Source organism: Macadamia integrifolia, chromosome 3, assembly GCF_013358625.1.
Source record: "Macadamia integrifolia cultivar HAES 741 chromosome 3, SCU_Mint_v3, whole genome shotgun sequence".
NCBI classification, from domain to species: Eukaryota; Viridiplantae; Streptophyta; class Magnoliopsida; order Proteales; family Proteaceae; genus Macadamia; species Macadamia integrifolia.
In genome coordinates, this window is record NC_056559.1 from 15578138 (window position 1) to 15591287 (window position 13150).

Here is a 13150-nt window from a genome sequence, read left to right on the forward strand (position 1 = left end):
TTAATAGTGACAATATAAGAATTTTATGAATTATTAAAGGGGGTCAAACTACAATGAGTCGGTTCAAACCAGGCATATAAATGTGTCAGTTCGATTGGGTGCTCGATCGACTAACTACCTGCACCATGAACATCTATTTAATAAACGTGTCAGACTCAAGCCTAACACTTAAATCTGCGATTTAAGTGGAGATCATGGCGGTGGGTTGCTGTGCTATTCTTTCCGACGATTAGTTGAGGTGTGCGTAAACTGGCCCGGACACCTTGATTAACAAAAAAAAAAAAAAAACCATATTTATTAATCAGATCAATTTAGATCAAACTATAAATGTGTCAGGTTTGATCGAATCTACCGATGCTGGCTTAAAATTAACACCCTGAATATATATATATATATATATATATATATATATGATGTGACCTCTCTTACATGAAATGATGTGTTTTAAAATGGTGAAACCTACCCGTCAAAGTAGAAATGCTTACGGTTGCCGTCAGCAAATTCGAAAGAGAGACTACATTTTACTCTATTCTCCACTTCACATTCTCACATGATATGATAAATGGTGACAGTTGAAAGTTGAAACAAAGGTCCGGCACCCTATTTAATTCTTTCCATTTCTCTTTTATTAACTCTGAAGAACCAACCACAGCGAAGCTCCCATACCCAAACCAATTCAAGGCAGGTATGTCCCATCCCATAATCATGGATTCACTCCTCAAGTTCTTCTTCATTACAGTTATTCTGCTTCTCTCCGCTGCCGTAAGAGAAATACAAGGCGATGCTATGGTCACTGGTACTGTCTTCTGCGACCAATGTAAAGATGGGCAGAGAAGCTTCTTTGATTACCCACTCGACGGTAAGAGAGAGAGAGAGAGAGAGAGAGAGAACCCATTCACGATTCACGATTCACCATTTATTTCTAAGTTCTAACATTTTTTGAGTTTGCAGGGGCGAAGGTGGTGGTGGCGTGTGGGGGAAATGATGGGCAAGTGACGATGTGGAAGGAAGAGACGACCAATATGATGGGGAGTTACGCGATGAGGTTCAATGGAAGCCCGGATTTGAGGGGTTGCTACGCCCAGGTGTCGGGAACCAACTCCGCCGCAGGCTGCGGTGCATCGGCAGGGCCTCCCAAGAATTTGAAGCTCATGTTCGAGATATTTGATATGGCTTTCTACACTGTGGATGCCTTGATCTCTCAGCCTGCCCAGCCTATGCCCTTCTGCCCCAATAGGACTTCCAACCCGACCACAAACCCGATCCCGACTCCAACTCCAACACCGAACCCAACACTGCCGGTACCCGGCCCTCCACCTCCAACTGTCAGGTTGCCTCCTCTACCGCCAGCTCCCTTCCTGGAGGCTTCTGCTTGTCCGACACAGTAAGTTCCCTTACTCTCCTACAGTCCTACTTGCGTGGAATGAATGGCTTCTTTTGTTTTTAATTTTTGCACTTTTACTTTATAATGAATTTGCCTGGCTAAACGATGGGAACCCATGTGGTACGAGTCCTCTCTAGAAACCATTCACCACATAGTGTGCGTTGTGCATGCCAAGAAAGCCTCCATTTCCAACCAACTGGACTGTAGGGATGCAGATGGATGGTTTAGATTTTGGATTCGTATCTCTCTATTCCGGTTGGTCCCCGGGTTGATACATTGGTCACACTATTAAGTAGCAATCCCCATATCATTTAAAGGGTTGCCACTAGGGGTGTCAAGTGGTCGAGTTGGTTCGGTTTCGATCGAGCTTAATCGGGCTTGAAGACTTTCAAAGGTTACACCGTGTCCGCCCATTTAACTAATCGGGCTTAGTTATTGAGGACATGGTATGTTTTATATTCGGTCGGACTATAATCGGGCCATCTTAATCGGGCTTTAGTCGGGTCTTAACTGGGCTACGGACATGTTTAATGTTAAACGGGCATTTACCCGGTTTTTAAACGGGCCCTCTTTAAAATGTGCTCTTATATTCCGGCCCACTCATGCAAGCCCAAAAACATGACAATTAATCAATAAATGATACCAAATATAACCATTATTTAAAATGTGAACATATTTTTACTTTTTAATTTGGGGGGTAAAATAGATATTCTATAATCATTAAAGGGTCGGGCTAGGTCGGTGCACAATAGGCCGGTCTCGGTCGGGTGTTAAACGGTCAGTCTCGATCGGGCGCCCGACGGTCCAAGTAGCAAAACCAAGACCGACAGTTTATAAACGGGCTGGGCTCAAGCCTGAAACGTTTAATAAACGATCCGGGCCAGGTCGATCTATAAACGGTCGATCCCGATCGATTTAGTCAGTTTGGGTCACAAATTGACACCCCTAGTTGCCACGACCCTTTGAGGGGTTGCTACGACCAATATGTTGATACATTGGTCACACTATTAAGCGCTATCATTTCTTTGCCTGCATACCACTGATTAAGATGCCAATAGCCCAATATAAGCCTGACATCATATAGATCCCGCTCCCAAATATTTAATAATTTTAAATGAGTATCACATGAAAAGAATTACGTACTACTTTGTGTCATTTTCATAATTAATTTTTGGGGAAAGGATCTCTGAACCATGAGGCAGGGTGCGACCTTTGCATTTGTCTCTCCCCCCTCTTCATATGTAATGACTTTGCTGTCCTTTTCTGTCAATGTACTATGTCATTTTGTCAAACCTCATTGATGCACAATCATATGCCGCCTGCTCACAGTATCTTCTCCCTTAATTTTAAAGATAAAAGGTTTACTGAGCCATTGATGTACGTTAATACCTCAATATCTCTATCTTCCTAACATGAAATGACCTTATTTGCCCCTATGAGATACCATTTTGTCGTAGCTCATTGATGCACTCCTCTATGTCGCTTGCTCGGAGAACCCTCCCCTGTTTTATATGTTATCCAATATTTTGGTAAAATATTTATGTCAAAAATGTTGGGTATGATGCCGATATATCCAGATTTGTGTGTGTCTCTCTCTCTTTCTCCTCTTAGAAAAGTCCCATATGCCCCACTCATCCCAGCTCTCTCATTGGTTGAGCCGCTAGCTCCAAGAAAACCTATGGCATACCTAAACTTCTCCCTAAATATGTCCACTCTGAATTATATTCGCTCTGGCTAGATCTCAATTGCAAAGCAGCAACAAGTGTTCATATATGGCCTCAACCCAAGCCCAGCCTAGTCTGAATTCATTTGCCTAACTTTCATTCATTCTTCTTGTTGAACTTCTGTGAGAGGTTCACAAAAATGTGCGCATGGTGGGTTTACTCTAGCAAAACCATTCTTAAAATAGAGGGCTGATAATGGGCCTAGATTGGAGAGTTTAGATGTGGGGCTTCAGTTTTAGCAGTCTCTGTAAATTGTGTTTTGGGCTTGGACTTTACTTTTTAATCCATATATTTTGTTAGGTCAAGCTCGTTCTTAAGAGAGAGAGAGAGAGAGAGAGAGAGAGAGAGAGATCTGTGAGTTGAGTTCTGTCACAATTTAATATTTTATTTATTTTTTTAATGGAGAAGAATAAAAAAGGGCTGTGGAAAAGGCGAAACTTACTCAGACAGGTCAGGAATGACTATTCTCATATATTTTACTTAAGAATAAAACGTGTTGCGGCTAGGTTTGACTTTCCAATGAAAGGATTCCAAACACACCCACCAACCCACCCACCCACCCACAAACTCTTGTATGAGTTAATAATACTAGTGGGTGCTGCTGGACCAGGTTGAGCTGGGTTTTTGCAGGGCTGAGTCGAGGAAACCTATTCCTCGGCTCAGCCCTGCTTGACCAGATCTTGGATCTAGAAATTTCAACCTAAACCTATCTGTGACCGGAAAAGCTTAGTCAAGGGTTTGTAGAGAAGGCTCGGGCTTACTGGGACAGACTTGCAGCCCTAGATGATCCCATGCAAAGCGGCCGGGCTTGTAGATTGGCTGGCCTACTGGCCTATCCACCCAGAGATGGTTCATTCGGGTTGTCCTGGGCCATCGATGACTCTAATAACAACTATAAGAGAAGAATTACTTGTGTTTGATGAAGTTGAATTTTTGGCAGGAATTGGTTGATGCAAGAGTACAGATGTTACTGGAAGGTGGTGAGCCCTGAAACAAAGGTAGCTGTTGCTTTTGGGCTAATTGCAGCCAAGAGCTATGGAACTGATATGACCCTACAAGAAGGACTTCTAGGAAGGGGAGACCTTTATAGGACCCTCCTAAGAGAAGGAACAACTGCACTACTCAACTCTTATAACAGTATGCAATTTCCTTACCCTACACTTGGTGTGATTGAACACATGAATATGGCATTACTGGGGTCCTCTAGTCAGGTCCTCTTAACTGCACTTCGCTTTAAGAGGGCTAACTCTGGATTTGGCAAGGTTGGCTGCAAGTTCACCCCTTGTAATTGATAATAATATTATTGGCCTTCCCAAAACACAATCTACAATGATCCTTCTTTATAATTATTGTTAGTGTTATAAGGATTATCATCTTTATTAATTATAATATTATTAAGTTGATCGGCCAGCAAGTATTCATTTATGGTATCTTTGATAACATTTTTTATTTTAAAGCAAAAGACATATAGTGTCGTTTATTAGTAAACGCCGCTATTTTTTTATTTTTTTATTATATATTATTGTTTATTTATCTCTGAAGCAAATGTTTACATTTCTTGTTCTCATTCTATATATGAATAAAAACTAATTGATTTATTCATCCAAAAAAAAATTAATAGATTTTCACACAACATACACAAGAATCTGATAAAAGGTTATCCATTTCCTACAAAAGTTAAGTTGGAAAAAAGCATGAAACAAACTAGATTGTCATCTTGAAGATAAAAAAATCCAATATCCATAGACGATAATCAATTTAAAAAAAAAAAAAAATCTATAGCTCACATGCTAACAGTAACATAATAAGTTTTTCAAAATAAATGTTCACACATCACGGTAGTTATTCAATCCCCAAGTCGTACTTTGCATCATCATCAGAGGATATAAGTGGAGGACAAAATCCATGCAAGTACCTGAAAAAAATGAAAAAATATTAGTCAAGTTGTTATTAAAGATCTATGTTGGTGAAACTCTATATCGGTCAATAATCCGGTGGTCCATTTCCATATGTTGTAAGCTAATCATTTTTACCCATATTAACTAGGAAACCAAAGTAAATAATGTTTACCTGCCAAATAGATTGCCTAAATATGGGTCAGCCTCTGCAATATCCTCAATTGTCAGCTGATCAAATACAGAAAAGAGCAACGTCAGTAGTACTACTTAATTAAATAAATAAACCAACAAAATGAAATATTTCTCTGACTTACATAAATGAACTGAACTCTTTGAGCTATGTCGACCTAAAAGCGCTTGGGTTAGAAGTGCTACTTGGGCTTTCAAATCATCCATTTCTTCTAATTTTCCCGTCAAACTGCTAACCTGTCCCTCCAACTCTACAAATCTAGCTTGCACACTGTCATGTTTCTTCTTTTCCTCAATATTTTTTGGTGTAAGGCCAACCCTACTTGGCTTCACGCCTAGGCCTGCACCACGCACTCGACCATGTAACTCAGGGCCTCGAACGGCCACATATATGTTGTCTTGGGCAGATTTTTGATTTCTCAATTCTAGGGGCAGTTCTTCTAATTTCTTATCCAATGCATCCTATAAACCATTATGTTATTGTTAACAATTTAACTTCATTGATGATGTCAAACCAAGCAAACATTGTATAGTAATCAAAGAAACATGCATCGCTTTGACATTAAAAAAAATAAAAATAAAAAAGATAGTTAAAATATGAGAGTTAGATCAAATAACATATATATATATATATATATAAATTTTGCCACAGACACTTACTATGATTTCTCTTGATGCTTCATCTACTATCCTATCATCTTTCCTTGTGTAGGTAACCTTATGCATTTGAATTCTAGAAGGTTCCACACCATCAGGATTCTTCTTCCTCTGAACAAATAGATATGAGAGTGAGATCAAATAATTTCAAACGCATAATGATACTACTAAAAGTTCATGAGTTGTGCTTAAGAAACTTACTAGATTGTGTTTAACCTTTGCAAAGGTCGTCCGGCCAGTTGTATGGGACATCGTTTGTGCTTTTCTGCTCTCTTTGTTTTTGTTAGATTTAGTCTATCATACATCAAACTCATCATTAAATTATATATCTCATAGAATTAAGTAAAACTCAGCAACAACCATTTTATTATCATGGCTTCTTAGACCCACACATCCGACAACACTATTTTCAGCTTTGCATTATTCACTTTTAAGAGAATAACATAATCGAATATGGACTCAAAGTAAAGGGCGTACCCAACGCACAAGGTTTCCGCCACTGCGGGGTCTAGGGAATGTCATAATGTATGCAAATTTATCCCCATTTTTGTAGGTAGGCTGCAATGATGATTTATGAATAAAAAAGATATGACAAGGCTAATCACTTCTATCAATTTACTGTTGTGCAAATTTGCACTGCCCTAAGGTCTTGTTTATCATTTTTTTTTCATGGATAAAGGTTTTTGTTTAGTATCACTGATCTTAAGGGGAATAAATATTTGTCAGGGTAAGGAAACCAAATTCTGAAGGTGGGTTGATAAACATAAGTTTGCAAAGGATCAGTTGAATGTTCTAATAAAGTTCATTAGAATAATCTTCAGATAGAAGTACTGAAGTAGGGTACTGGACATTGATGAGAAAATTTTTATTTTATTGATATAGTAAGGCAGAAGCATAAAATTAAAGACTGATCACCTAGAAATAGACACACAAAAGCTCAAGCCATGGAAGATCAGAGTCTGACATTAAGATATTCACCCCATCTACACGCAGACATAAAATAGAGGAGAGACTATGAAGAAGCCCTCCATGAAAGAGTAGTGAAAGATCAAATATCATCCAAGTGGGAAAAAACTGTTAGAAAGCCATTACATTGATAGTTGAAGAAACTAGAATTTAACACCCTTCTAGTCCGTCGAAACCTAATTGAGAATTGAGATAGGTCTATGATTTGAAAAGTCAAACCAATTCCATAATGAGATCAAAACAACATAACTGAGACTGAAATTAACCTGAAATCAACTCAGATTTGACTGAATCAGTATAGTGAAATGAACTAAAACCAAAGACTCAAAAGGAATAAGAAAAAAGACCAAGCGGCACAAGAAGCACCAAATTCGTCTCTCAAGATCAAGCAACAACATCTAATTTTAGATAGGATACTCTCTAATAGACCACATCATCTATCTGAGTCATCCAAGGAGATAGACATTGTCACGCAAGAGATAAACGCTGACCAAGTGTAGCAACAAACCCACAACTAATCTATCTCTTCCCCTATAAAACACGTCCCTATTCTTATCTTGTACCTTCTTATCTCATGTAACCGTGTATTTGAGTAATATAAATACAACGAACTCACATGAATTAATGTGAGAAACCATTACGTAACTTCTACACTCTCAATGTACTTTTGAGAGTCAACATCTAATTTTAAGCTTCCTTACAGTCCTATATTTTTCAGGTTATGCAAGGGCAAAGTACCTTTGGTTGTGAACTCATGGGCTGAGGATGCAAAACGAGTACCCTTCACTGTCCCTCCATTCCTAGATAGATCTATATCTCCATTCCTAGATAGATCCATATTAAGAATAGACAACCACCCAAAATTGAGTTCAGCAGTGATGAATTCTGATTGATGTATCCAATATAGAAGCCCTATATCAAGAAGAGAAAAATGCACTGCTGGGGAGTTGTATGAATATCCATTGTCTTTTGCAGTTCAATTGGTGCAAGATGAAATCAACTCAGTGAACGATGACTACATTCGGTCACACATAGGTTGGGTTTTCCTTTACAGCTGCTGTGTCAGTCATTTTGATACTACAGATTTTGGGTGGTGCAAACCAGTACAATCAGGTTGTGTAACATTGTTGGAAAAGAAGTTGTTTTGTTCCTCAAGAAAATAAAGAGGTAGATTCATCAACCAAAAAATAATGCTCAATATTAGAATTAAAGAATCATACCTAATCATCGTGTACTACTGGGATGAGACGTAGGATCTCTGGAAAGTACTCTGCAAGATAGCAAACAATAGTCATGGACAATATTCAAAAAAAAAAAAAAAATGAATGAAAGAAATACAATTTTGGGCTTGATCTTTAAGGTTCTAGGGTTTTTGGAAGAAAACCCAAATCAATAGATGTTCACGAACAAGGGGATGAAGTGGAAGATGAAAAAACAGAGAGAGGGGTAGCATAAACAGACACTTGCAAAGTATAAAAGAAGCAGTTATGAATTACCTGGTTCTGTCTCTTAGTCAAGAGAGAGAAAGAGAGAGAGAGAGAGAGAGATCGAGAGAGCTGCTGGGAATCAATGGTTGTCGATCTGGTCTATCTCTTAGTCGAGCAATGGAGAGAGATCTGGTTTTGTCTCTCAGTCGAGCGAGGGAGAGAGAGAGAGGTGTGAAGAGAGTAGAGTCGTCTTGGAGAGAGAGTTGTACCAAGAAAAAAAAAACGAGAGATAGAGAGAACAGAGGAGAGATGGAAGGAGCCACGATCTCTTAGAATTAATCGTTGGCTGGAATCCCTAAATTAGAGGACATTAACATGACATGGAAGAGATTGAGAGGGATTAAGAGAAACAGAGCGAAATTGAGTGAGGGGCGATTGAAAAGAAAAATCGCGCCAAAGAAAAGGAATGTGAAAAAAATTGGGCATGAGATTGGATTTTTGCTGGGAAAATATTTAGTGAATGGATCAGGTTCACGTACGAGAACATGGTCCATGGATTTAGAATCTATCAAATGAATAAAGAGAAAATTGACTCTAAATCTATGGATCAGAGTCGTTCTCTAATATTCTCATACGTGAACCTGATCCGCTCTCAAGTATTTGTATTACCTTTGGTTATGGTCTTTGACGACTTTTGCTTAGTAATGCCCCTATAGACCAGATATTAAATAGGGATCTAATCATAGCAAGAATCATATATAAAATTTTCATGTTTTGTCCCTAATTTTAAATGTAATTAGGTGTAATCCCATCGTCTTGAAAAAATATCTACTGTACTCCTGATGCATAATGTCGTGATGGCATGAACCCCCTGGCGGTCCTAAGCCATATCCATAGAGCTTGGGTTAAAATTTCAAACCCTGAGGGTGGGTTAGAGTTGAAGTTGCTGAACCAAACCTAAACCCATGTCAAGGCTAATCATGGTCAACTCGGCCCGCCCCAGCCTTGCCCTGAGGGTGGGTTAGGGTTAAATATTTTTTGCCTTGAGTTAGGGTTTGGCGGGGCCCAGGCCCAGCAAAGGGAATGATGGTTATTATAGACATGCAACAATGGTCTGAATTGAAGCAATGGTGGTTATTTTGTAGCCGCTGCCTTTCCGTTGCGATCCTCCATCCCAACACCAGTTGCTAGCAACACCAACCACATATTGGCCTGTGCATCATCCCTCCATTAGCTTAAGCATCATCGGTGCAACACAAGTCACTGCAACCACCAACAACACTACTCATCAACCTGCAACCACACCCATCCAACCTCTGTTAATTCTGCCTTGAATGGAATTAGATCTAAATCTGCAGCTGTTTCCTAGGCGGGGTTGGTTTGGAACACATCTCTCCCCCCCCCAAGACTCTCTCTCTTAGGATGGCATTGGAGTTTTGGGAAGTTGCCCACTGATGATCTGATCTAAGCAAAAGGTATTCCTTTCCCCTCTAGGTGCGAGCTACGTGGTGCGTCTTCTGAGACCTTTTTCCATATTTTCTTTGATTGCGCCTTTTCAATTGGAATTTGGAATGGTGTGCTGGATCTCTTCAATTTAGCCTGGGCGGGGTGTAGTTCCTCTTCTGATTTGCTCTCTTGGTGGAAAAGAAAAGGTAGAGGATGGTGCTTGAAAATTTCCTGGGAGGTCAGTCTGTTTTGCTACATTGATGCTATTTGGATTGAAAGAAACCAGAGCCGCCGAGGGAGGAGTTCGAGGCCAAAACTTAATTATCAATGCCATTAAAGGAGAGATCAGTTTCATCTGCAGTAAACTGGCAATTTCTCCTAAATCAGTAGTTGATCTAATTATTTGCAAAAAATTCAATTTCTCCATTTCCTCACAGGGTGGGCGGTCAATCTTGGAGTTCATTAGTGCAAACCTCTCCTTGATTGGGTGAAACTTAGGGCCCGTTTGGTATCGTTCTAAAAAAACGTTTCTTGAGTTTTTTTGTTCTATTGGAACGAAAAAACAGAATCTTCTGTTTGGTGCACTTATGGTCCGTTTCTGTTTTTTTGGAACAAAAAGTGTGAAAAAAAAAACTGAAAAAACGAGATTTGACGGAACTCCAAAATAGAGTTCCGTCTTCCCAGTTTCGTTCCATTTTACAAAAAAAAAAAAAAAATTTCCCGATAAAAATCTGAAATTTTAAAACACCATTTTTTCGTTTAAAAACTGCGTTTTGACACAGAAACTGAAAATTTCGTTTTTGAAATGAAACGGCGTTTCTGGAACAGAAACGATACCAAACAGGCCCTTAATGTTGACGGTTGTTCTCTTAGGAATCCGAGTAGAGCTGGAGTTGGAGGAATTTTTAGAGACCATGATGGCAGGGAAATCCGCTGTTATAATTTATTTTTGGGAATATCGACCAGTTTTATGCCTGAGGTTTGGAGCATTATAAGGGGCATAAGGATTGCTTGAGAGCTGAATATCTCTCACCTTTGGATTGAGTCCGATTCCACTGCTGCGGTGTTCATATTCCAACATTCCCTCATCCCTTGGTTTATCCTTCAGGAATGGGAATCTCTGGCTGATTTTTTAAGATGTATCGAGTGGAAGATATCCCACTGCTACACAGAAGCCAACCCTGTCGCAGACTTCCTGGCTAAGGATGCGGCCAAGTCTAGCTTTGACAGTGACGATGTGCAACTTACCCCTCGTATGGCTACTGAGCTGCAATTCGACATAGACGGGCGGTCTCGCTTTAGATTTGTGAACTCTCTGAGGTTGCAGTTGTGAGCCCCTGCTAATGGGAAGCCAAAGGTTGAGGCTTACTTCTTGCTTTGTATTATATTTTTTCTTTTCTTCCACTTATTAATATAATCTGATCTTCTAGCAAAAAAAAAGAATGGAGGAGCTGGCAAGGAATAGGGCTCAATTTTTGGGTGGAAAAGGATAGATATTCATGACTTTAACACATAAACACTACATTATATATTCCCTATTACGACATGTAATAACATTATTTCACCTTCCTCATTGCATTGCAATCAATAGCGGCATTTTATCAGAAAAGCCTCAAAATATTTTTATATACCACGGTGTTTAGTAGGAAACGCCGCCCATGTTATTATGTGTAGAGGAAAGTCCATAAATATTCTTATGTACCACGGCCTTATGGAATAAACGCCCCTGAGTACTCATATATACGGTGGCATTTATTACTAAATGCCTCAAATATTCTTATGTATCATGGCATTATGAAATTAATGCCACCAATAGGATTATATACTGCAGTATTTTTCAATAAACGTCCCTAAATACTCATATATACGGCGGCATTTATTACTAGGCGCCTCGAATATTCCTATATACTACGACATTATTTCATAACACCGCCAATAGGATTATATATTGCAGCATTTTTCAATAAATGCCTCCAAATGCTCATATATACTGCGGCATTTATTACTAAACGCCTCAAATATTCTTATATACCACGGCGTTATGAAATAAATGCCGCCAATAGGGTTATATACTGCGGCATCTTTCAGTAAACGCCTCCAAATACTCATATATATGGCGGCATTTAGTACTAAATGCTGCCATATATAATATATAGCGGTGGTCTGTACAAAATGCCGCCTATTGTGTTATAAAAGACGGTTTTTGCTGGAAAATGCCGTTGAATGTTTATATTTAACGGCATTTGTAGGAAACGCCGCCAAAGGCCTTCACTCAAGTGCCGCCATTGACCACTTTTTTTATAGTGAGCTCTTCCGAAGTTGGCTAGGGTTGGGATTTCTAGGCCCAAAGTCGAGCTGAGCCAAGCCTTGGGTTGACCATGCCCCAACCCTGTCCTATTTGCATTATATGAATAATATTCACCAACAACTATTGAAGAAGTGAACATGTGGTCAATTGCAATCAAAAGAAGATTCCGCATGTCATTTAGAATAAGGCACTCTAACCCTATGGACTTTATTGGCTGATATGATACTTCCTAAAAATCGAAATTCTTGATCAGTGGAGGAATAATGTCATCATTTTTGTTCAAAATAAGATACCAAAGAGGATTATTTACTCATTCCATACAAATACGCAGGAACCTTTAATAACATGATTCCTATTTTTCAATGATATCCCACGATCGAGACAATTGACTGAATCCCATGAAACCATTTCATAGAAGTTCATTGATATCTTCTTCATCACCCACCCACCCACCCACCAACCAACCAACCAACCAACCAACCAACCATCCAAATTTCTTTCCAATAAGTCATTTTAAGGTAGGAGCAACAAGACTAAAGAGTTCTAAGACCCAGGAATCAATGCAATGGGCCCCTACACAGTCTTGTTCACCAATGAAATCTAGGCACTGAAAGGAGGCAAGGTGATTTTGAAGCCTCATAGCATTCCTTTTACTTTCAAAAACATGCCAAAATCCAAAGACTGTCTGTTGAATTGAAACAGTAAATATAACCATGTATCATTTTTTTGATTTTGATCCTCTCCAGTTGTGTACAGTGTCTAGTCACATTCGACAGCAGAGAGTATCTTATGTACACACCCTAACACCTATATGTGCATTTTAAAAAACTCCCAACCATCAAATCCTCGTTATGAATCAACTAGAGAGAGGATCTAAGTCCTCATTGTTTTTAGTTGAAATACCCAAACATATTTTTGTTACCACGTGTTCAGACTTCCTCTAAAAGACAAAAAATGACACCAATTGGCTTAATAGAATTTACTTATACACGTATATGCCTCATATATGGATGACGTATTTCTTTGATAGAACCCATGATATCTGCCATTTGTCATGTTAATTAGAAGTCAACTTTTGTGAACATTTAATCCAAATTTTGATCCCTTCCTGTTCTATCATCTTGTGTAAACTCTTTGGGTTGTAGGAAGTT

At 39.1% G+C, this 13150-nt stretch overlaps 2 protein-coding genes across 8 annotated transcripts; one reads left to right on the forward strand and one right to left on the reverse strand.

Annotated features, from left to right (window-relative positions):
• Window positions 1-560: 560 nt before the first annotated feature.
• LOC122073266 (protodermal factor 1) lies at window positions 561-4518 on the forward strand. Its single transcript, XM_042637823.1, has 3 exons — window positions 561-859; window positions 952-1384; window positions 4049-4518. The coding sequence occupies exons 1-3, from the start codon at window positions 688-690 to the stop codon at window positions 4398-4400; spliced, it is 957 nt and encodes a 318-aa protein (XP_042493757.1). The 5' UTR covers window positions 561-687; the 3' UTR covers window positions 4401-4518.
• A 237-nt stretch (window positions 4519-4755) lies between these two features.
• On the reverse strand, window positions 4756-8713 carry LOC122073357. 7 transcript variants are annotated; one of them, XM_042637934.1, is made up of 8 exons: window positions 8315-8713; window positions 8039-8088; window positions 7557-7618; window positions 6054-6146; window positions 5856-5963; window positions 5321-5657; window positions 5179-5234; window positions 4756-5023 (listed from the first exon to the last, which is right to left on the reverse strand). In XM_042637934.1, exons 3-7 carry the CDS (start codon window positions 7572-7574, stop codon window positions 5224-5226), a joined length of 567 nt encoding a protein of 188 aa, XP_042493868.1. In that variant the 5' UTR covers window positions 7575-7618; window positions 8039-8088; window positions 8315-8713; the 3' UTR covers window positions 4756-5023; window positions 5179-5223. The 7 variants fall into 7 exon arrangements, with proteins under 7 accessions (XP_042493868.1, XP_042493869.1, XP_042493867.1 ...); XM_042637935.1 differs by having other exon boundaries at window positions 5184-5234; window positions 7557-7642; XM_042637933.1 differs by having other exon boundaries at window positions 7557-7642.
• Window positions 8714-13150: the final 4437 nt, after the last annotated feature.